General features: G+C 41.1%; 2 protein-coding genes across 3 annotated transcripts in view; one reads left to right on the top strand and one right to left on the bottom strand.

The window, feature by feature from the left end:
* Positions 1-588: 588 nt before the first annotated feature.
* Positions 589-24,056, bottom strand: LOC147164810 (electrogenic aspartate/glutamate antiporter SLC25A12, mitochondrial-like). The gene is made up of 18 exons (XM_086092096.1): positions 23,861-24,056; positions 23,352-23,405; positions 17,091-17,233; positions 16,566-16,681; positions 15,156-15,295; positions 13,688-13,834; positions 12,604-12,742; positions 11,873-11,966; positions 10,302-10,386; positions 8,994-9,075; positions 7,333-7,491; positions 6,088-6,140; positions 5,794-5,874; positions 4,255-4,395; positions 3,199-3,337; positions 1,436-1,594; positions 1,186-1,276; positions 589-1,088 (listed from the first exon to the last, which is right to left on the bottom strand). Exons 1-18 carry the CDS (start codon positions 23,870-23,872, stop codon positions 902-904), a joined length of 2,022 nt encoding a protein of 673 aa, XP_085948222.1. The 5' UTR covers positions 23,873-24,056; the 3' UTR covers positions 589-901.
* Positions 2,382-24,188, top strand: part of hat1 (histone acetyltransferase 1) — a 32,667-nt gene continuing 10,860 nt past the window's right edge. Inside the window, exons 1-7 of one of the 2 annotated variants that reach the window (XM_086092101.1) lie at positions 2,382-2,474; positions 2,927-2,991; positions 4,227-4,413; positions 8,254-8,339; positions 15,945-16,027; positions 17,046-17,170; positions 18,463-18,545. In XM_086092101.1, coding sequence (XP_085948227.1) covers positions 17,121-17,170; positions 18,463-18,545 — 133 coding nt within the window. In that variant the 5' untranslated portion in view covers positions 2,382-2,474; positions 2,927-2,991; positions 4,227-4,413; ... (1 more) ...; positions 15,945-16,027; positions 17,046-17,120. Of the gene's footprint in view, positions 2,475-2,926; positions 2,992-4,226; positions 4,414-8,253; positions 8,340-15,944; positions 16,028-17,045; positions 17,171-18,462; positions 18,546-24,188 lie in introns of those variants that run through there. The other variant, XM_086092100.1, reaches the window with a different exon arrangement.

The following is a 24,188-nucleotide window of genomic DNA, read 5'->3' as shown; positions in this document are numbered from 1 at the left end:
CCAGACTTTGAATCTTGAGGGGATATAATGCTCCACGGCTTCCACAGTGATGTAAAGGTAGTTTTGACACCTCTCAGACAGTTCAAGTGAGTTAATAATAGATTTGTTCTCAAGCGATTTTCAACACAAAAGTGTGTAAAATATATCGTTGCTGCTGTGTGACACTTATGTCCATTTTTTTTGTTTTTTAAATTATTGGGATGGATGTCTGCGTTTAGTTTTATCCCAAAAACTTTAAAATAAATGGGAGAGAAAAATGGACATACATGTTTTTAACATAGCAACGACAATATACCAATATGTATTTTTGAATTTCATTGACTATTAAATTTGTGAAAAAAAGAATTGACCATATTTGGACATGAGGAACAGCAAAGAAACCCATGTTGGCTTTTAATTGTATTAAATATTTGGCTAGTTAATTATTTTCACCCACAGTAATTATGGGAAAAAAAATTGAGGTCATAGTTCATCAAAATAATATTTTTTATCTACTCTAATCTCGATTCACTGTATTTACTTTCTTAATGTGCTCTAGTGATTGGGCTAGTGGGTGACCAACCTCAAGTCTCCTTTTCACACATCAGAAACAGTTTAAACCATTTATTCCAACAAAATAAATACATTTAAAACGGTTGCCCCGAATGAAAATAAACACTTTGAAAACATCTGTACATGGCAGACACATGCACCAACATCACCCAAGCGCTTTGGCATACAAACGCAGTAGCAATCTTTTGCAATGTCATAACGTTCCTCTAAAAAGAAGTACAGCATGTACACGTTGTGCAAGCCTTGCAAAAATAAACACACAAAAAAGCCATTCTCATATAGCATTTTCAAAGCAAGTCACTTAAAGCCGTTTTGCAGGAGGAAGCGTCTCTTGGAGCCACATAGCAGCTCACAATACTGACGCTTTGGCAGTCGCTTGACCCGAAGCTTGAAAGTTGGGCAGCTGAAGGCCAAACTTCCTCTCCACGCCTGCAAACGTGGCGGCAGCCAGACGGTATCCGCCCACGTGGTCTGCGCTGACGGGAGGAAGGTCCTCAGATTTGGGAGTGAGGGTGGTCTGCGATCTCGCCGGATGACTGAGGGAGGGAGTCGGATTAAGGTTAGGGAACAGAACGTGCGATGGTCCTTCAATATAGTGATTGTGATTATTTTTTTCCATCAATTAGTACTTACTGTCCGCCAAAATCGACGCCAAACCATCTCTGCAGCAGTTCGTAGGTCACCAAGGTGACACCGAACTGTGGTGAGGATCGGAAGACTCGAGCTGAAAGACACACCACCATTAATGTGACAAATAACCCATTCTACTCCAGTTAATAAAAAAAAAAAAAGTTAATTGATTTGTTGTGAATATGATAAACTGTTAGTGAGCATTCTCTGCGATGTACTAAACAACAAGGAATCCCAAATCAATATGGCTGACCTGCCGCGCCTTTCCATAAGGCCCTGAAGCCTTCCTCTCTGAGGATCTTCTTGAAGCAGTCGACGACTCCGTTGTACGAGGTCTGACCCGCTCGGGCCGCCACCTGCAGTCTGGTCTTGATGACATCAGCGGGGGTCACCAGCGATGCTGCCGGAACACCTTTTAGGGAGCAATTGACAAACGGGAATCAAGTGGTGACGCATTCAAGTGAGCTGACTGTACCACTTACCGCTCACATTATTAGGTACAGTACACTTGTGAAGTTGTGTAGTATAATGTGAGACAACTGCATCAAAAAAATTCCCCATGTAAATATTTTTCAATTTGAACTGACACTGTCTTATAGAAAAATGTGCTTTGCTTCTATGGCCTAGATGCCACGGACTTCCTACTTCCGGGTTTCACACATAACCGTTGTTTCCGGCCACTGATGGCCGCATCCAACACTCGCACCCCCACTCCTGCGCCCATCGACGGGAACGCGCAACCGAGGGGCACAAAGGCGGAAGCGCAAGAACTGGGACGCGGCCCACGCGTCGCAAACAGGAAACGAAAACAAAGCTGATGTGTGAAAACTGGAAAGTCGGAAGTCCCGCGTCCTCTGTGGCATATACCCCATTTTGTGGCTTCTAAAGGCAATTACCAACCTTTAAATTACTCTGTACTTTATTACTCTGTGTAATAAAGTACCACATTTTGCCATTTTAATATATATATATATATTTTTTTTTTGTTTTTTTATTGTCGAATGCTCTGTTTGTATTCGTTGCTGCTTGGTGATTTAAAAAAAATAATACAGTTTTAAAGTTATAATTAACATAACATTTTTGCTAATAAATTTATATTTCATCTAGAATTTTATTATGTTAGCATTATAAGGTCAGTGAATTTACCATTTTAAAGTCACATTTTGAAGTGGAGGAAAAAAAACGTTTTGAAAAGAAAAAAGGCTAACCACAACAACTAGCAAGCAGAAGCAGAGCAAGAGACAGCAGCTGAAGTGACGTGGAAATTACGACTTAACTTTTCTGCTCAGGAGGTAGGCTACGTTTAGCACTTTTTATAAATTTGTAATTGGCTTCCCAGAGAATCTTTTAAACAGATAACATTTAGTGTTATAGTAACATAACATACGAGTATGTCATGCTACCAATGTAGCACGATTGGCTAACAGGCTTTGCTTTGTTTGTTTGTTTTAGTGCTAATGCTAACTCAGTGTTGCTGTTTGCTAAACAGCGTTTTATTTTTTTATTTTATTTTTTTAACTTTTTACTAACTAAGCACTTTTGATAATAGCTTGCCATTATGAATGCCCATGTTTGACAATTGTTTGGCCAGGAATGGGGGTAAACTGAGTAAATTGAGGCTACATTCAATTGTTAGCAGTTTTTTTTAACATCAAATTCTTCAAAACTAATGTACTTTAGTTTGGTTAATTATTTTGGTGTTTGAATAAACAATGTTTGTCTTTGTTTTATGTCATTTATACAGTCAATTTCAACTGGGAGTGACAAATTGACTGAAGCAAGCGCACTTGGGTCTCCTATTTCTTGGCAGTGAGTAAGAAAAGCGCTAAGGACTACAATACTTTCAAAATGTGTTTTACTAAATGTACAGTGGACCCCAGCATATTTTATTTTATTTTTTATTCTTTTTGAATTATTGAAGAAAATAATTAGTTGATTATTAAAATAATGGTCAGTTGCCTTGCCAAACCGTCACCTACGACCTATTGTAGCACAACAAACGGTGCTTCTTTATACCTGCAATGGCTCCAGCAGTTAGCAGCTGCAGCGCCCCGACCTTTCCTGTGTCATCTGAAAGCATTTCTTTGGTGTGGGCATACACAGGGAAATAGATGGCTGAGAAGGGGATGTCCCTCAGGAAGCAGGCTTTAGCTCCCTAAAACACAAAGCATACAAAGGATCATTTGCAATATGTGCAGGATTGCTTGGTTGGCAAAATGGGGGTTGTTGGGGGGGGGGGGTATCTTGGCGATGAAGCGGTCTGGGGGCTGTCTTGTTTCACCTAAAGGCAACTTTAATGTTGATGGAGCCAAAGCTCCTCAAGGCAGAGACATCCATCACACTTCGCTGTCTATGTGCTGCCTCTGCCAAGAGGAAGTCAGCATTTTTTTACAACTATTTATGTGCATGTGTTTTATTACGGGGCCACACGCCGTCTGCTCGACGTCAAATTACGAGTGCGTGACTTGGCCTGCTGGAGAAGCCGCAAGAATGTGGAAAAGCAGCAGCAGCAAGTAGCGAGGAGAGTAGTCCCTCGCTTATTTGCTGCCTTGTTTCTTTTTGCATGTTCAACACTGTTTGGGAAAATTGCAAACAGCACAAGTGGCATTTGATGTTGACATTTGAAATTCTGATTGTTCTCTATACAGAGAACAATTGCGGAGCATTAAGCATGAAACAAATGCTACGTTGTAGTAGTGACATGCAAACAATTTAGAAAAATAATCTAATTGCATTATTTATTTATTTTACCCGCTCAGTTTTGGGATTGTGAGACAAATGAGGGTTTTAGTCTACTCTAATCTAGTTTTAGTCCGGTGAAAAATGTGTGTTGACTAAACTATTTTGGTTTAGTTTTCATTGACGAAATCAACTATAGTTGGGGGTGGACGAAATGTTTTCTTCTTCCTGGGGGGTGCGTAACCAAAAAATAATTGAGAAGCACTGCTTTACAGGGACTAATTTTCAGTACCCGTATGTTCCCAAAGTGCACTATGTAAACTCTTGTTTTTGTCTTGTGTGCCCTCCCTGCCCTTGTGTGACAGACAGCTCGATGCAGGTTTGCCGACCCACCTTGTAGAGGCCAAAGATACCCAGGTCTCGCACAACATTGAGGGCGCTGACCCTGGGACCCATGGTGATCTCTCCGGCCACCTGCAGGCGGATCTTTACAATCTCCAGAGGGTTGGTGAAAATCACCTGGGAGCCTCCGGCCTGTGGGATGCGAAAAAGGTGATCAAATGTTTGCAAATAGAGCAGTAGTTCAACTTTGGCAGTTAAGTGAGTTTGCGTTCCGACGTGTGAAGATGGTAATGATGTGTAAGCCTTTGCCCCTAATGGGATTTTGTAAATTACGATAACACAAAAGCCACGCAGTTTCACACTGTCAGGCGTCGGCCTTGGGAGGAGTAGGAAAAAAAGCAGGCATTGATAGAGAAGCGACAGGGGTCAGGTCAGAGCAGACGTCGGGTGAGGAGTGGCCCCGGCTCACGCTCGGGAGGCTGTGACCCTGGCACAGGCCCTCTGCCCTCTCAACTCCCCACCCGAGGCACCTCCTGTGGCGGGGGCCAGCCGGGGCCTTGCTCCGCACACTTCCCAATTTCACCCTCGTACCCGGGGAGGGGGTGAGCTCGGAATCACCCCTGGACAGCTCAGCCCGAGGCACGGCGCCCTGTGACTCAGGCGCATTTATCACCTCCTCCCAGAAAAGCTAATCAGGCCTCAGGATGGCCGCTGGTGACATTTAGGGCAGGGGTCTTATCTGTAAACATCCGAGCTAGGATCTAAAAAAAGCTCGGGCGCATTTAGTCATTTTTAAAGTGGAAGACGGGGAAGAGGGGCGGGGGGCGCATCCGCTTCTCTGAAGATGGATGCGCTCACTCCTCGCTTTTATCTTCTTCACTTCTCTGATGCCAGCCATCATTTGGCAGCCTTTCATGAAAAAAAAAAAAAAGATGGGGTGTGTTGACATCCTATGAAGCCATCTAAATGAATGACATAAGTCCTCAGATGGGATGTGTCCTGAACACGGCTTGTACAAGAAACATCCTGTGGTGTCACTGCCTGCGTTGGCGGGCTTCAGGTATGCACGACGCTGTCAAACTCAATCACAAATGAGCAACAACCGACTTGGGCCGAGGCCCTGCAGGGCCTCTCCTCCAATTACACCCTGACAGGGGTTGCGACCCCGCGGACCCCAAGAGCAACCTGCGGGGATCTTCTCCGCAGCCAGCCTGGTTCCCTTCACAACCGGATGGCAGAAACACTTCTTGTGTCTCCAATGTGGCATTATACACCTACAATTAGTCGGAATGAGTTTGAAAAATAATCTAATTGCGCATTTTGTTTCCTCTTAATATTGTGATTTAATATGCAATTACTTTTTCAAGGTCCTCTAACCTTGCACTTTTTTAACAAACACATTAATAATGACCTAAATAGCATTATGTGGAATGCATGTGTTCATTTTTGATATATAAATGACTTGTAAATATTGTGTCAATTGCAATCATGTTAGTGCTGTATATGACAAAATATCAGAACTTCAAACATTTCACATCTAAAAAGACCTTTTCACTGAACACTGAATATAAATATTAAAGTTGTGCTTACACATCCACCAGCTAGGATTTCCGCAGCCAGATGGATGGAACCATCTTGTTTGGTGAACTTGTCTCTGACTAAATCATTCATCTGAGAGGAGGAGGGGGAAAAAGAGAACACACAAAAAAGGCAAATGAGACGCAATCCCGCCCTTGATAGCGGAGCATTAACATGAACTTGTGCTTGGAGCTGTGCCTTGATTGCAAAGTGCGCCCGCTATCATGCATGCATTTCATCCACAAAGCCAGTTCTTCACAACAGCATTTGGACGCACTCTAAAGCGGCGTTGAGGGAATGACTTGCCGTGAGTTTGATGGCTTTCTCCGGGGCCACGCCGATGAGCTGTGGGATGAGACCTGCAAAATATTCATAGATGCCATTAGGAAAGCTGGAAGGGAAACATCTTCGGGTTGTACGATTTACAAAACATCCGACATCAAATTCACAAAGATGAACTCAACAAGTTGTGTTTAGCGTTTTCTTTGACGGAGGGTTACAAGTGATGGCAAAAAAGGAAAATGGGATGCTAGAGTATGGAAAAGTAGAACGGAATACAACAAAGTGAGTTGATGAGTCTAATTCAAGTATATAAACTGTCTTTCATATTAATTCCAAGTTCATTTGCCTTTTATTTTAGTGTAAACCTAAAACATCAACTAAACATTTATATATAATAAATCTGATATTGTTTATTGTAATACAAATGAATTTATTGCCTGTGTTTTATTTATTTTGTTAAATACATGGGACGAGAACCTTGAAAAAAATAATCACAATTAAATCACAATATTAAAGGGAAAAAAACAATAAGATTATTTTTCAAAATCGTAACTATTTGGTCATCTTTCAACGAATTCTAATCTACTGCACGCGTTGAACCTTGAAGCATTTTTGTGGGTATTATGGAATAGCATCATTGTGCATGCTTGACTCCCTCAGCATTCACACATCGAAGAACAGTCAAACAATGCACAGCCTGGGTGGGTTGGGGGCGCCACGCTGTTTCATCGTGCGTCCTTCATCAAGCCAGCTCGACTTGTACAGGAGCTGCTGAGTGACTGCTACTGGGACGATGCCAGAAAAACAGGCCAGCGCCTTCTTCTCAGGCAATCAGCCTCATCCGTCAAGTGAGGAGGAGGAGGAGGAGGAGGAGGAGAAGGAGAGCAACAAAGAGCTGCGTTGGCGGAGGCAGCAGTAGGTGGCAGTCTTGACTTCTTCCACGTGAAGCGCCCCAGGGTGAGAGTGTTGTGTGTCGCCAGCCCCTCAGCGCCATTAACGCCATCCGGTCTGAGAGCGAGATCACACGCCGCTGCTACTCTGCCGCTCATTGTCCTCTGGGGGGGAAGGGGGGCTCGCCTTGGACATAATGAAAACGCGACCCCTGGGTGTTGCTTTATTCACCGCTGAAGCGGGAGGCCAATAGGCTTCTGGTATCAATTAGCGAAGCACGCCGCCAACATTAGCGCCTTGACACTTTCTGACGCATTCACTGCACTGCTGTTTGTTGGCCACATGGTTTTTCGCGTGAAATAATGAGCTATTGATCACCTCGGTAGAATCCAAAGAAGCCCTCGTAGCGCAGCACTTTCTTAGCACAGTCGAAGCTGTTCTTGTACATGAGCTCGCCCACCAAGCAGCCTGTGGACCGCTGGTTCTGCATACGAGTCTTGACCAGGTCGATGGGATACACAGCTGTGGCACCGGTGGCTAGAAAACACGCATATTAGTTCATAACTGAATACTTGATGCTGTATTGATGTGTGTATACAATTACATGGACTTCATTGCAAAGGAATTTGGTACCTGGGCCTTTATTGGGGACTTCATCCACTTACGCTATTAACACCATTACTATTGCATTGCGCTATTACATTGCAATTAGAGAAACCATCAATACTATACAAAACCCCAATATGCATCATTTGGAGCAGTTCAGGATCAGTATTTATCTAATAACATGACTAAAATGTAAATAAAATACAAAACAAATAATAATGTACATAGATCGCAACAGGCCTCTTTAGCCAGTCAAACTTGATTGGCTCAGACAACCAATCAGAGGGCAGAAAAAAAGTGATGCCATCAAGGTGTTTTTACCATTAGTGTGTGTGACATCAAGATTCACCACAGAACAGTAACAGTGATGGTAAAAAGGGAAAATGCGATATAGCACAAAGCACAAGTGGTAATCCCTCTCTGCGTGTTCCACACATCGTTCATCACTTCCAAGTTAAGGTTGAGCACATGTTTTATGCTCGTCAACTGGTTTTACACGTAACAATCAAGAATGCTAAAATATCACTTAATACAATACTCCCATTGACCCCCATTTCTAATTTTTAATGGGGAAAAAATAAATAAGGGTGGTTTGTAAGTTTGTCCAAATTGTTTCATGAGTAACATTATGTCTCATTATAATGATATGCTATAGTCCGTAAGTCATTTTAATTGCTGTTTTTGTTTTGTCAGCAAATGTACACAAAAGCGACTTTGTGGAAGAAATGAGCTGGTGCCAAGGAACAACCCATCACATTTTGATGCAGATAGAGATAGAGGTATGGTTCCAGGATTTTTTTCCCAACCCCTCAACATTGTGATTTACCGTAAATTCTCAGGGGAATTCCATAATACAGTATATGAGTATCTATAAAGAAGTAGAATTTCCTCCAATTCAGGACAGTGGAAGAGATCTGCACTCTTGAGTGCAGAATTTTAAAAAAAAAAGTGAGTGAGGGCTTGCAAATATTGCTTGCAAACAGCCCCATCAGCACTGAAGCTGAGAAGTGGCTCATTAACGTCCAAAACACGTGCTGGTTTCGTGCAGTCCAGTGATTAATTATGTCTGCTGCACTGATTTCAACTGGTTTAAAGACAAACACACACACACCCACAATCAGCTCACACACACACACACACACACACACACAATCAGCTCCTATCTTGGGGCCAGTTATGTCAGAGGTTCCTTGTATCAATTCCTCCCAGTGTAATTAGACAAGGATTCCAGGGAGCGCGGTTCCGGAAGATTTGTGATATTCCAAAGCTCCGGCTCCCAACGACAGCCTGGAGCCACCAGTGGCACGGATGCACAATGCGGGAGCCTCAGATCATGGCTCCTCGCCCTGCAGCACAATGGCCGGCCCCGGAATCTCGGCCTCGTCCGTCTGGCCATCTTAAGTTACCCCCTCGGCGGCAGACGTGTCACTCACCTCCAGCAATTGAGCCCAGAGTGAACCTGTAGGCGGATTCTGCAACCTGGAGCCAGACGGACCGGGAGGATTCATGAGTATGCTGTATGAGAGGGGAAAAAAGAAAATAAAAAGACAGCAGAGGTCAAATGAGTGTGGGGAAAGATGAAAAATCAGAGGAGCATGCTGTGAAAACGGGAGGACAAAAAAATCATCGTTGCTATGTGAAAAACACTTGTCTATTTCTTTTTTTTCAATTTATACATTTTTGGGAAGTTTGCATTCAGTTTAATCCCCAAAACATAAAAATGTAAAAAAAAAAAAAAAAAGTGTTTTTCTCATAGCAGCAACAATATGCTCATTATGCTGGTCTATGCTTTTTCTTTTTCTCTTTTAAAGCACAGTCGGCTAACTGTACAGAACCAGCAACAGCGTGGCTTGAAAGAAGCTCAACAGTATGTAGTACAATCCCATTCAGGATTTAGTAATTGACCACCTGACCTGGAGTTTTCCCTCAGAAGCTACATATGGAGGACCTGAAGTGCTTTTATTTTCACAAAGCATAATTTCATTCTTATCTGCTTGCCTGGCTGCATGTTTGATGTTGAAAGTGGGGCCTCTTTGTTTTCACATCAGTGCAGGGGAACAGATTAGCCCTACAAGCCTTTTCCATGTTCAGATAAATATCTACAAGTGTGTGTGTGTGGTGAGTAACTTCTCCCAGACATGAGCACAACATATTGCTCCCCCTCCCTCCTGCCAGATGCGTAGTTGCATGCTATCAAGATCCAGGACTTGATCAAAGGTTTAAAACAATTAGCGTACTTCCGCTAAGGGCAGGCCTTGGGATGGTAGCATGGCCCCGGAGGAATCAAATTCCAGACCTCTGAGACATCCCAAGAGCACCGCTGGCCTGCTAGTTGTGACCACAGAGAAGCATGTTATGCAGTGAAGGCGAGATTGTTGTTCTCTCAGCCACCTTGATCCCCCCCCACCCCCCCTTCAACTCCTTCATGCCATTAGCAGACCACGCTAAAGGCCTCTAAAATCCCTGCCTTTTATCAGCCGCGCAGATGCGAGACTGCAGTGGATGTGTGCGAGGAGAGCCTTTCATAGAAAGGTGCAACAATCCATTCCTCTTCTATAAATGTAATTGCTCTACTTTCATCTGGGAGTTTAAGTAATGCACTTCACAAGGGGAGAAAAAATACGGGCACTCTTTTGGCTTTTTTTTTTTTTTTTGTTACTGCGTAAGAAGGAGGCAGAGGTCTTGGAAGAGAAGCTCAGATAAAAGCGTCAAAATGTGACGTGAGGTGCAAGTCAGGCTACCTGTCTCTGGGCCTTGGCGAGGTGGTAAGGCATGTCTCCTTCTTCCAGTGGGGCTATCCTCTCAATGTCGCTGTGGTTGAGCCGCCTTCACACATTACAGCAGGAATTAGGGCAGGAAAAAGTACAGACCTGCGTCTCGTGATGTAACATTTTCCAGAAAAGTTTAACGGGCTTGAAATTGACACACCACTAGTGGTTGAATGCCACAACAAAGGCGTTTTAATAAATAGGCTCGTCTCCTCATCATAATACTTGTAGGTGCGTTCTACTGTATTCTTTCCTTGTAATGTAACATGTAGACTGTAGAGTCACTGATTGGGCAATAACTTTTGCATTTCCAACCAATAAACACAATTATCGGTCATGAAAATGACGCAACAACAATATAACATAGCTAATAATTCTATAGACAAACGTAGAGCAAAAGCAATCAAATCTCTGGACTAGTAGACTCTTAGCACAAATGTGTTTAATTTCACAAATTTAATGAAAAAAGTTGTGTTAAAATGCTGCTTATTTGCATGTTGAAAAAATAAACTAGAATACAAATTCCCAATGTGATGGATTTGGAGAAAAAAAAGATGAGAACTTTTAATAAACAGCTGTTTAAAAAAAATATGACCACTTTTATTATTAGTCGTGTTATGCTATTTAAATAGTATGTAATTGCTTAACTATACGCTGCACTGTTGTAAACCAAGAACCCACTGCACCACATGTCGACTTATACGTAGTGGCAGTGGGCATTTATTTACACTACTGACAAAAGTATGAGGCGCCTATTTGAGGTAATATGTTTATTAGGGGGAAGCTTTCATTTGTACAACTGCATGTTCACGGTAATGCTTCACTAAAACTACACCATAAAGTTCAGCTTTACAGATGCCCGATTGCCTGGCCTTCTCAAGGCGGTGTGTGTATATGTTGTGGTTCGGGCATATTGTGACTCCTGGTAATGGTATCAGTCAGAGTACATGTAATTACAACCACTAAGAATAATAGGTGGTGTCTACTTCAGATTTTGCTTTTGGATGAGGTAGTTCAGAAAATGATTAATTGGCCTTTTGTTAACATACAAATATAATGGATATGCTGAGCCAAAATTCTGTTTTACCACATAAAGACCCAATATTAACATGTTGGAGGTTGTGGCATGTTAATTTCCCAAAATGTTATTTAAAAAAATAAATAAAAAATCTGTCAATTTACAACCAAATCACACATCTAAACATCCCAGTGCAAAATCATACTAAATTCTTGTGACAGGGGTAGAAAATTGTGTCATTATTTGCAAGGTATCAAATGTGAATATTAAAATGACCACAAGACATCTTCTGAATTTCTGCATGCATTCCAATACACAATTGGTTGAAAGCTTAACCAGTGAATAGTTGCTCTCCTAGTGAGATAAGGGTTAAATGAAACATGTCAAAATTGAATAAACAAATACCCTTCTGGCCCATGCTGAGATCTCAGGAACTAATACAAACAACAAAAAGTGAACATGTTTCAAATGAAACCATGACACACCAAATCGACATGACACAGTAATAGATTACTATAAAACCTACCCCGAGTGAGTGTGGAGGCCTGCCAGTTGGTACAGGATGTCGATCTCCATTGGAGTGATCTGACCAAACTTATTGGCACCGTGGACAAACTCCTCTAAAATGATAAAAAAAGAAAAGGGTGTCATCATGGATCTTCATCCCAAAAACATCAAAGTTGACCATTTCTATTTATATACTGGCTAGTATTTGCAAATACCATTCATTTTCCAGGTAAATGTGAAGTATATGGTAAAGATGCTGTTATAGAAAAGTGTAGTACTTTAAAACAATATGTTGAGCTTCTTTTTTTTTAAGGCAGTCCTTTAAAAACAGTTAATCTGTTATGTTTCGATTCCATGAGTGCCGTAATGATGTATTTTCTTGCGACTGAACTGATTCAAACTAAATTATTTGCAAATACTACAACGGGGGGGGGGGTGGGGGGGCGTGTAGGGGACAGAAGTGGAGTATCTTAACAAGAAACACTGAGGAGTAGATGGTGGCTGACAGCACGACTATCAGTTACACAGATCTACATGTAGGGGAAGTGGTCTGATTGCCAGGTTAAACGTTTTCATTTACCTTAGTAATTTAGTGCTACAGAAAATGTTCCCTGTGTGGTCACTCACACCATTCTGTCAAGACAGTTAAACATGATCACACAGCTACAGAACAAAATCCATGCTGATTATTATTCAGTCACGACGGGAAGCACATGGTGTCAGTGAAGTGGCGAGTTGGATGGGCGCTACCTTTGGTGACCAGCATGTCTTTGTATGTGCCGGCGAGGGTGCTGTAAATCTTGTGGATCAGCTCCATGTTGTTGAGAAGGGCGTTAAAGGCGTTGAAGTAGGAGAAGCTCACCATGTGGGAGGTGCTGCCACCAGCCGCCTGGGAAAATATCAAAATATGTCAGAGTCCATGCTGGGCCTTTTATTTTGAACAGGTATCACCAAATCTAATTGAATGCTTTTTAATTAATGCAACTTAATACTAATTTAATGCCCACGTCGTACTGCATATACATGCATGCGAACATATATACATGTACATTATGAATGTAGTGTTTAGAACTGTCGGTCGATTACAAATTTTTAATCGTATGATTTCTATAGTTAACTCATGATTCATTGTGAATTAATCACACATTATATCCGTTCTAAATATACAATATAATGTCTTTTAAGTTTTTCATACTCTTGTTAATTAACTCATTTGCTCCCAAAAACGTATAAAAACGTTCTATTTTAATTATTTCCATGGTCCCCAAAACATATTTATATTTTTTCAAAAGTTTTTTTTTTTATGTGATAGCATACAGGTTTTGATGCAGCCTCTGACCTGAAGGGGTCGCTTAAAGCAATGTGGTTATTACAAAAGCCAGCCAGCAGGTGGCAGCAGAGTATAATAGATCAACCAGGGCCATGTTGCAAAAAGCTCTTTTATTTATTATTGCTTAATTGTCTTTTAGTGACTCCTTGGCACATTAAATTTGTAATGCCTTTCGATATTGTATTTAATGCTTCTTAATGCCATTTAAAGCCTTAATATTAGCAAAAACCAATTAATGACTTTTAATGCTTTAGAATAACCCACAGAAACCCTGTTTTGAGGGATGGTTCCAACATTTAAAGCAAAATTTTGCCAACTGACGACCAATCAATCATATAACACATGGTTGAATGAAGTCATTTTTGCTAGGTTGTGGGCTAACATTTTTCCTACAGCAGGCGACCAAATAAGCAGATTTTCAAAATAATATTTCTTTCAGGCTCAGGCCTGGTGGCAGGGGACCACTGTCATACTAGCCGGTGTACAACACTTTCTCTAACTCACAGAAACCAGATTCTCCTCCACAAATGGAGTCAGCATGTGGTGCCTGATGGTGGCCATGATGTCGCTGAAGTCCAAAGCTGTGATGGTGCCACTTTTCCCTTTGTCTTTTTGGGCGAAAGCCTGGCGGGCATGCTCCAGCTGCAGCTCCTACAGAAATGGAGGGGAGACAGGAAGAGAGCGAGTGGGTCACGCTGACAAAAGGGCGACGAGAGAGGGTTCCTGTGATGAGGAGCAACACTCAATAAGTGAGCTGTGAAATGGAACCTTGAAGGAGGAAAGCGTAATAATGTCAGCGTTGCGCAGATGTGAAAGTCATCTGATGTGACAGTGAGAGACACTGGCTTTGGTAATCACCATGTCTCTCTGGAGACTAATGGAAACCATGTCCCGAGAACCCTGATCCCGGAACGGAGTGGAGTGCTTACTAAGCCGACTGGCAGGTGTGTGCGTATGAAATGATTCAATATGACAAGCATGCAATCAGAAAGGGATGCAGAGGAAGGCTGACCCTGGGCCAACGTCTGCTGTCAAAGCTCATGTAACCAGAGCATCACACAGCGACGCAATCTCCAGCTGTTACTTCCTTTTTGTACCACTTCTCGTTACCTAATCAGTGGATTGTGGTTTAATAATTCTTTTATCAAGGTTGATGATTATTTTGAGACACACAAATCATTAGGAAAGCCTACAAGTTCAGGTTTTGTGGAATACGACCACAAGGCAGCAGTAGAGGCCTGTTTCGATGACATGCAACTTCTTATTTAAAGGTAAGTTAAAAGCTGCCCTTTATAACAATTTGCCAGAAAATATCTTTACAATAGCGTTTTAATTTGACCATTTATGACTGAAACAACTTCTAATTAGTCGATTAACACCTTAGTACCCAACACCTGCAAGCCTCTGGCTAATAGTTTTTATACTAGATTCAGGTTCGAATTTCCCGCCCTCGCTCTGCGATGTGAGGTGCACAATTGTACAATTGTGCGTTAAGGGTGTGTGCAGTTTCGTTTTTCAGCCACAGGTGGCAGTAGCGACTCACCATTAAATTTTCTGCGTTCAGGTTGGCAGTCAAGTATGATAAACCACAAAGTGCCCCAGATTGCAGTCGAGTTGGTCCGGCTCACTGTGGGGACCACCCGGCTTTCTAGCTCACATTGTGAACGCAAAACATTTTAGATTGTGCTTTAGTGACTCCAATGGTACTGCTGACTATTGAATCACTGTATTTGTCCAGATCCTGATGAAAAAAAAAATTGTTCTTCTCACCTACCACCCAAAATTGTAGGGGGCATTTGAAATTATACTCATAATTTAAACCTTATATATACCCCAAACAAGATGAATGCAATAGATCAAAATGCTTAAAGTTTGAGTTTTCATTACTCAAATAAAATACCATTTAACAGTGTGTGTGTGTGTGCAGTTTCAGATTGATGGATGGATGGAAGGAGAAAAAGAAATATCTTACCTGCAGAAACTGGGTGAATTCTATGTAGCTCAGGTTCTTGTTTCTTTCATGGCCGAAGTGTAGCCTGATGAACTCACAGTCCCAGTTGAAGGGAATGTGATGATGGACTGTGGTCTGGCTGAAGATGTCACGAACATTCTCTGAAAGTGTGAAATGGCGGTGTTACAGACAAAAAAAATCGAAGGCCAGGGAAAAAAAAATCACGACCAGGTGCTAAACAGGAAGCTACGCAGGAGCGTGGCCTGTGTTTGAGAGTTCAATAGTACTTTTGTTAAGTGTGTATGTGTGTATTCAAACAGAGATTGATTGACTGACTGATACATTTATTCAGACAAAACCTAGCTTACACTTTTAAAGTAAGTACTAAGTATTTTTCTCTTTTGCTGTTAAATTCTCAAACGCAGGCCATGGCCGACATCACGCCTTGGGACAGCCGCAGGTCGCAGATTTTTCTGTAAGCCCGGTAAGCAATGAAGGGAAAATCTTGCGTGACTTAAACGGCACTTGCAAAAAAATCCTGTAACTGAGAAGCGGTATAGATTTGTAATGCTCTTCTTTGTCAGGTGCATTTATGGAGAGGTTTTTCTCAAATAGAGCTGCAGTTTCTTTGTGGTTGCAAACATATGTATTACTGCTCTTTGAGATTGTTAACAATGCAAAGGTGCACATTTTCATCTCTGAAACAACAATATAATGGCACACAAGACCTTATCACATCTTGCGAGACTTCAGTTCACTAAGTAGTTTTCTTTTACTCTTGATTTTCTTATGTGTGTTCTTTTGTGACAGTGAGAGCACAGAGGAAAAAATGACAATGAAGTCCATAGAACCAGAAAAAGAATGTTCAACGCTGCCATGTGACAATCTTATGGGTGAGTACATAATTATTTGTAGGTTTTAATAAGAAAAGTTACCTTAAGAATGTTAAAAAGTTTGATGTCCAAAGTTGACTCTCTTTTTAATGCTCCATATATTGCAGTTGCTGACAAAATAAAAATATCTGTCACGTATCGGAAGATGAATTAATTAGTTAATGTGCTACCAAAAAACAAACTTTCCATGACAATTCATTCTGGTTTTATGATATAATGGTTTCACTGTGTAATGCAGTAATTCTATCTTTAATCTTTCCTAAGGGGAAAATGATTTCTGAATTCTAACCTCGAATGTGGCACTGCTATCTGACAACCCAAAATTTGAAATGGCCTGAGAAAAAAAAGAGATAAAAGAAGCTCTTGGTATTACCATAGCAACCACTAGCTCCGGTTAGATCCAGATCATTTAAATGTGTGTCCTCGGGTGACTCTTATAAGAAGTAATAAAACCCATTAATACATTAGTAGAGGCATAGACAGTAATAAGCAGGTGCTGCCTCCACACAAACCCGTCAGACTACTTATATGTACCTACCAAAAGAAATGTTCCCCTTGCCGGTCTTGTCGAACAGCTGAAAGGCAACTATGAACAGGGCATCTGGGGCGCATAGAACTGACTCAAAGGCCTGAAACTCCTGGAATGAGATCAACCTGTTGCGACAAAGTTTATCGACTTCACATACACTTGGCAGACAAATCACTTCTAAAACAAACATTTCAGGAAGACTTGCCTATACATGATCAGTGATCTCATCTTACGGTACATAGATGTCTAACGTTCATGTTATCATGCTCGCTGAGTCAAGCTCATTAAACTAATTAACCGTCTTATGCTGTAATTGTGTTGTGAACTATTAGTGTAACGTAATGTCTGCGTAACATTGCTTTGGTAGTTCATTCAACAGGTTCATTAATTAAAAGACACCTTTTGTTACTTTGTGTCTTTTCCCGCCAGTTCATACATTTGTTTTCTTTTGTTTGTTTCGCTCATGTAAAATAAACTTTTTCTATTCAGATCTGAAATATTTTGAATTATACGGATGATGCTGATGCTTCTCACCCATCTTTGGTGGTGTCAGCCACTCCAGCGATGAGGCCCACAGTTTTCGGGTTATGTTGCGGTTGTGTCTGCAGACCGAGGTAACGCTGCACAAAGTCCTTGGGTGTCATGTAATGCTCCCCATCCTCCACCACGCTGGCATACTGCACACATGATAAAAGATTCACTGGAGAACAAGGGGCAGCACATAATAATAATAATGTCATCCATTTTGATTTTCTGAATCAGGTCATGGTGGGCAGAATATTTTAGGCGCCCCTTTGCCCTGTAAATTGCCACAGTCCTTGCATGGGAAAGTAATACAGTGCATGTGAAACATCCATGTAGGAATATTTAAAACATCATATTCAAATTTGATTGGAAATATTTAAAGTCTTAAGGGAAAATACTGACTCATCATGGATGTTGTTTTTACAGTTTGGACAAGAATATAAACGTAAAAGCAAACAACGTATTACCATAAAGCTGTGGTTCTTTGAATTTCATTTTTTAAAGGCCAGCAGTGTAAGTTACAGTGTATCGCACTTCATGTCCCTCAGGGGTTGCAGTTATGTCTTGCACAAAGCAGTAAAATGTAACCATGACATTATACGGCGAAGGGGTAGCCCTAAATGATCCCCTACAGCTGTTCCAATGAAATAGATTTGCTCTCATTTGTCCTTACCGCAGTGTAAGTCAAAACACAAGAACATATAAAAGGGTAGGACACAGTGTCACAAGGCACCATCTATTCCTGTGCAAGAAGTAGAACTTCCAAAAATACAATCGCCTCTTATGTTTTGAGCAGTGAGGACTTCATTTATTGATGTCTTGTTACAATGAGAGTCAATGAGGAACAGGACTTCAATAGGTTGGGATTCGTCATTGTAATTAGTTTTATTTTCTGTTTGAACTCTTATTTAAATAGTTTTAGGTTTAATTATTTTTAGGGCAGGGTTTTTTCTAGTGGTTTTAGTCATTTCTTTTTTCTTTTTTTCCCCCCCATTAACTACATTAACCTTGATAATGACAAATTTTGCTGAGATGCAACAAATCACACGACTACAAAGCAGTATTATGGCCATACTGACATGCATTATGCTTCCAGGCATATTGTAGATGGTTTTCAAGTGATAATCACGAGGTAACGCTCAAGTCACGCCATGAATGACTGTTTCCACCGCACTGTTTGACTTTATGACATGTGAAAAGCTTGAGGCTGGGGGTTCTACCTGCGGAATAGAGTAAATAAAAAACAAAATATGTCTGTCTATTTATTTTACGGATATTTTGTTGTTATAATAAGCTTTTATGTTCCCTGTCCTGCACCAGCAAGTGTTTACCAGCCCTGTGCACAGTGTGCAGTATTTGAATGCATTGTGCTTTGCTAAAGGAGAAGCACTCACAGTTCTGAGATTCTGGAATATCAACTACCACCTTCCTGTGTGGACTTTGATTTAGTCTGCCCCCTCATAGGTATGTATGAATTGTTGTTGGGTTTTTTTGTCTTTATGTGCCATGTGACTCGTTGGCTATCAATTCAAGGTGTACCCTGCCTCTTGCCCAAGAGTCAGCAAGGGCTAGGCTCCAGCTCATCAGTGACCCTAATAAGACAAAAGAAAGATTCAGAGGAACTAAGTGATACCGATAATTGCAACGACAATACATGAAGTGTTTTATTTAGGCTGCTAAAGGCCAACCGCACCGCTCAGCTGAGATCTTTGGTTGTTAAGGGATGGCGCAGTATGGAGGTAAATTTGGTGCAAAACTAACTTGTGCAAAAAATGTGTACCTGTAGAAAAAAGTCTAAATTTGTATCTGTAAAAGTCGTGATTTGTATCTGTAAAAAAAATGTGTGCCTGTAAAAAAAAATTTTGTGTCTGTAAAAGAAATGTGTACCTGTAAAAAAAAAATTTGTGTCTGTAAAATAAATTTGTACCTGTAAAAAAAAAATTTGTGTCTGTAAAATAAATTTGTACCTGTAAAAAAAAAAATGTGTATGTGTAAAACAAATTTGTATCTGTAAAAACAAATTTGTACCTGTAAAAGTCATGATTTGTATCTGTACAAAAAAAAATTTGTACCTGTACAAAAACTATAAATTTGTATCTGTAAAAGTTGTGATTTGTACCTGTAGAAATGACAACTTGTAGTCAAAGAAGTCGCCACTAGGAGTCACAAGTGGGTTTTCTGCTGCTGTACTGTGACGTGAGTTTTGCCCCAATTGTTGCGCTACAAATGTAGCAAAACTAATTTGTACTTGTAGAGCGCCTGATTTGTACTTGTAAAGAAGGGGGCGGGCTCTGGTGCAATGAAGGGTTGTTTTGACCAATCAAGTGAGAAGGATTTGAGCGGATTGGAGCGCAACCTCATTGGTTTAGCGAACGACGGTGGCGGGACTCGCGGAAGGATACAAGCAGGACACATCGTCGCCAACCAACATACATATTAAGAATACTTCTTAATATGTATGTTGAGGAAGAATACTTCAGTATTCTTAATATGTATGTTGAGGAAGAATACTTCAGTCGACTGAAGTATTCTTAATATGTATGTTGGTTGGCGACGATGTGTCCTGCTTGTATCCTTCCGCGAGTCCCGCCACCGTCGTTCGCTAAACCAATGAGGTTGCGCTCCAATCCGCTCAAATCCTTCTCACTTGATTGGTCAAAACAACCCTTCATTGCACCAGAGCCCGCCCCCTTCTTTACAAGTACAAATCAGGCGCTCTACAAGTACAAATTAGTTTTGCTACATTTGTAGCGCAACAATTGGGGCAAAACTCACGTCACAGTACAGCAGCAGAAAACCCACTTGTGACTCCTAGTGGCGACTTCTTTGACTACAAGTTGTCATTTCTACAGGTACAAATCGCAACTTTTACAGATACAAATTTATACTTTTAATACAGGTACGAATTTTTTTTTGTACAGATACAAATCATGACTTTTACAGGTACAAATTTGTTTTTACAGATACAAATTTGTTTTACACATACACATTTTTTTTTTACAGGTACAAATTTCTTTTACAGACACAAAATTTTTTTTTACAGGCACACATTTTTTTTACAGATACAAATCACGACTTTTACAGATACAAATTTAGACTTTTTTCTACAGGTACAAATTTTTTGCACAAGTTAGTTTTGCACCAAATTTACCTCCATAGCGCAGAGATACTTTATCCCACTAGCGTGACTGCTGAACCTGCAACCAATGTATACAATGCGAGTGCTTGGCAACGATGGTGGACCCTCTCAAGACACTTTAGAATTTGACCCAAATAAGTTGCATGAGAAGTGAGTGGAAACATTCAAATAACATTCAAAGCATTAAGGGCTTTATATTTGTAGACGCAGACGCAGCTGCGACGCAGAACACCAGTTTAAAATTGCACCGATGGGCTGAAATATGCGTCGCCAAAACCTGAATTTTAATCGTTTGCGTTTGAATTTGGATCACTAAACTCGAATGTCAATGAAAAACTGAATTTGAATGACATCAATTAAATTTGTACTGTTTAATTTGAATCATTGCAGTGAAAAACTGAATCTAAACTAAAATCCAATAAGTTTGACACTGAATGTGAAACTATTAAATGTATTTCCATTTATCTGTATTTGATCCTCATTAAAAATGCAACTGTGTGACAAATGACCGGGTACTTTAGGAACTGCAGTCGATCGCAAATACTTTGTACAGATATCTCCTCTTTGGCCAATCAGTACCTTTGTTTTTGAGCATGTGACAAAGTTGAATCTCATGAACTACTCTTAACCTTTATATCGTATTTCCTTAACCTTTGTGGTACACTGTAAGTAATCAGATTAGGGAGGGATGAAAATGGGCTTCATTTCAAATATAGAAAAGGGCAGTAATTAGGAACATACCACAGCAGAGCCCCAAGTTGTCACAAAAATAGAGTCCAAAGACTCAAGCAAAGTTGTGACTTTGCATTATGCCACTACATATTAAAGTATTATTATTTAAAAGGGTACATTATTTTTAAATTGTTTTACGGTCAAGAATGGTAACATTAAATGTAAAGATTTTCTGCTGACAAGCCTGTGACTTGTAACAGATTATTCCATTGTTTTATAATAGAAAAGTTTAGAATATGGGATTTGATTGGGATTTTGTCTCCATTCAGAAAGCATTAAATGGCTTATCAAGCAGATGGAAATGTTTTTTTTTGGAATGAAAGCTCTTTATTCCAAAATAATGTAACATGCTGAAAGGCAAACCCTCAACACGAGCCGTAAGCGTCACGGCCGTGTTGTCCTTCAACACTCTGAAGCAAAAATATGCACAAGCCAGCACTGCACTGTTCTAAACTTAAGACCTCAAACACCCTCTAAGACTTGCAGTCCATTTTAGAGTCGGGGTAGGGTTTCAAGCTGGAGCAGAGATAGCTGAGGGAACACAAGCACCGCATGAACTGGCATAGCAAAAAGACTCGAAGATGGAAAAGCTGAGCCAAGAAAGACAGAAAGAGCTCAAGATAAACAGAAACAGCGAGGGTAGAGCGTTTCATGCCAAGTGTTTTCATTGCTTCCATCTTATTGCACTGAGCTGAATTAATGTATAAAGTGAAAATATTAATTCCCGGCAATTTATTGCTGTGCAGCCTTTTCTCCATCACATTATTATTGTGTTTCTTCTATTCAGCCTCACAGTCGGCCTCTCAAGTAGTTCTTAATCAAATTATACAGGCAGTCAGAAAGAGATGGCAGTAATTAACTCTTCCACCTGAATGTGTATCACAAATTACACAGTCAGTCCTCTTGTGGCAGAGTGAAGACCGTGTGGAGACTTTCAGGAAGTTCACACTCCAAAATGTGTGGTATGTGTGTAGTGTGTGTGTGTGTCAAGGAGACACACAAAACAAACAAACAGGTGTAAAGCAAATGTGTATATTTCATGTTTCTTGCTGAACGGGTTTGCTCTTATTATAACTAGACGAAGTGTAATTTCTGGAGAAATTGCGTGGGAATGCTGAAAGCTGAATGCTAAGATTTGAATGCTTATGGAGTAAAATAAATTACAAAATTGGACAATGCACTTTACCAACCGAGCAGTATCAGACACCTGGTAATGATGATAAGTTATATGTATGGAAGTGAGCGTGGAAAGTGATACTTAGAAAAAGTTCAACGTCTGTCCCATTTAAAAATGAATAGGGAAAAGTTTATATTTAATGTTAAATTGTGTGAATACTGTAAGTCATGTGGAATCAGACGATATATATGCCCCAGGAGGCGTGAATTTTTGAAGCAGAAATTTGAACAGTGTAAATCGGAAGTATTATGTAGGAGTTGTTACGCGGCAAAAAAGTGTGGAGAATAAAAATCACAATAACATATGTAGCATTTCCACATTTGTTATTGTGTCATTAGTCGTCCTCCACCCCTCGAAGAAACTGTGCCCCACCCCCAAGAACCCTTTACACTGGATGATACAAGCTAATAGGCACATGTCACAGTTAAAAAGTCAGAGCTATTTGTACTCATCTGGGCATTGGTCCAGCATGCATGGTAGAAAAATATTTAAAGGATTACTCAACAGGAAGTCAGACTCTTGCTCCACCCCTCACTAAGATTTGAAATCGGCGCTCAAAGGGGGGGTTTTGCCTGGAGGACCGTAGGATTGCGAATGGGGAGAGGGTTGGGCGTGGTCTGGCTGTGATTGACAAAAGCAACTCACTAAGAAGCCTTTTAAAGAGGCGTGTACGAGAATGAGCAAACAAACATGTACTAAAATGACATGCCTACCAGCTCAGTGGCCTAGTGGTAGAGTGTCTGCCCTGAGACTGGGAGGTCGTGGGTTCAGTCCGGGTTATACCAAAGACTATAAAAATGGGACCCATTAGCTTCCCTGCTTGACACCGAATGATTCCAGAGCAACGGCTGCTGGTCACACCGCTCCCGCAGGGGATGGATCAAATGCAGAGAAAGAATCTCGCCCCACTTAGGTGGGTGTGACAATCGGTGGTACTTTAACTTTCTTTATTAAAAATACCTACACAAAAATTATGGAACTGCTGGTGTTGTAGCTGGAATGAAGGAATTTCACAAGTTTTGTTACAGAATAAGCCAAGTGATTACAGCTCATATGATGTGGCCCACAACAAAGTTTGACAAACAATAATGCTTCATTATTGAATATCTATTCAACAGAGGGAGTGTGTGTTGAAACCGTTCCAACATTTGTCAAAGCATGTGTGTGACCTTTAAGAAAACACACCTTCAGCAAAACACAAACTAACAAAAATTGCTCTTACCTTGAGAAAAATTGCCTTCAGCTCTTGAGGGTGGGCTCTTTTTGTCATTTGCACCTGTAACACAAAAGCTAATTTCAGACAGTATTGTGTTGCATCTTCAACAAACCCTCAAGTGGTTCAACCAGTTCATCAATGAACTGTTTGCTCTTGTGATTAGCTCGGATTTTAGTAAAGCAAGCATGGCGGAACCGATCTAAAACATCCCGGGAGCAACAACAAGACCCTCCAGGCGAGAGCGAGCCAGCCGGACCAAGCGGTGGGGTGGGAGGGAAACACAACATTCGTCTTGTAGTAAACATGACAGCCGCTTCAAGACGTCTGCAAGAGGCCGCCGGCGGCGATGCGATGCGTCCCTCCGGGAGGTTCGAGCAGCTTGTAAACGGAGTCCATAGCATTTCTGACACACGCCCCGAACGCCCCACGGTCCCCGCGGAATGACAGCGGAATACACACGCTCGCTCTAGCGTCTTTTAAAGTTAATATCTGATAAGAAGTAGTGACGGAGTCACCTTGACCGCCATGCTGGGCGTGACGTCAGCTGTAAGGAACTAGCGCAGGCGCCGAATGAATACAGTACAGTCAGTACACACTGCATCCAAATCGTGGAGGGTTCGGCTTGGGGCGGTGAGACTGACAGCGGAGCTGGATGTTCTCATAGTTCCTGTTTGTCGGGTTCAAACTAGGATACGCTGCGCCTACGAGAAAGCAGGAAGCTCGAAAAGCGCCTGGCGGTCACATATAAGAAATCGATAAGAAATTGAAAGTGGCACGTGCGCCGTCTCAAGTCACGGTTACAATGTTGAAAGAAATGATCATGTTTACGACTGGTGACGTCAT

This window comes from Leptonotus elevatus, chromosome 12, assembly GCF_054856555.1.
Source record: "Leptonotus elevatus isolate MCC_2025b chromosome 12, RoL_Lele_1.0, whole genome shotgun sequence".
Lineage (NCBI taxonomy): Eukaryota > Metazoa > Chordata > Actinopteri > Syngnathiformes > Syngnathidae > Leptonotus > Leptonotus elevatus.
This window is presented reverse-complemented; position numbering and strand designations above follow the sequence as displayed.

Coding starts and splice junctions, on each gene's coding strand:
- LOC147164810 (XM_086092096.1), bottom strand. Junction 12,743..13,687: donor TGGAGGAGAATCTGGTTTCT/GTGAGTTAGAGA, acceptor ATATTTTCCCAG/GCGGCTGGTGGCAGCACCTC. Junction 6,141..7,332: donor CTTCTTTGGATTCTACCGAG/GTGATCAATAGC, acceptor AATATTTTGCAG/GTCTCATCCCACAGCTCATC.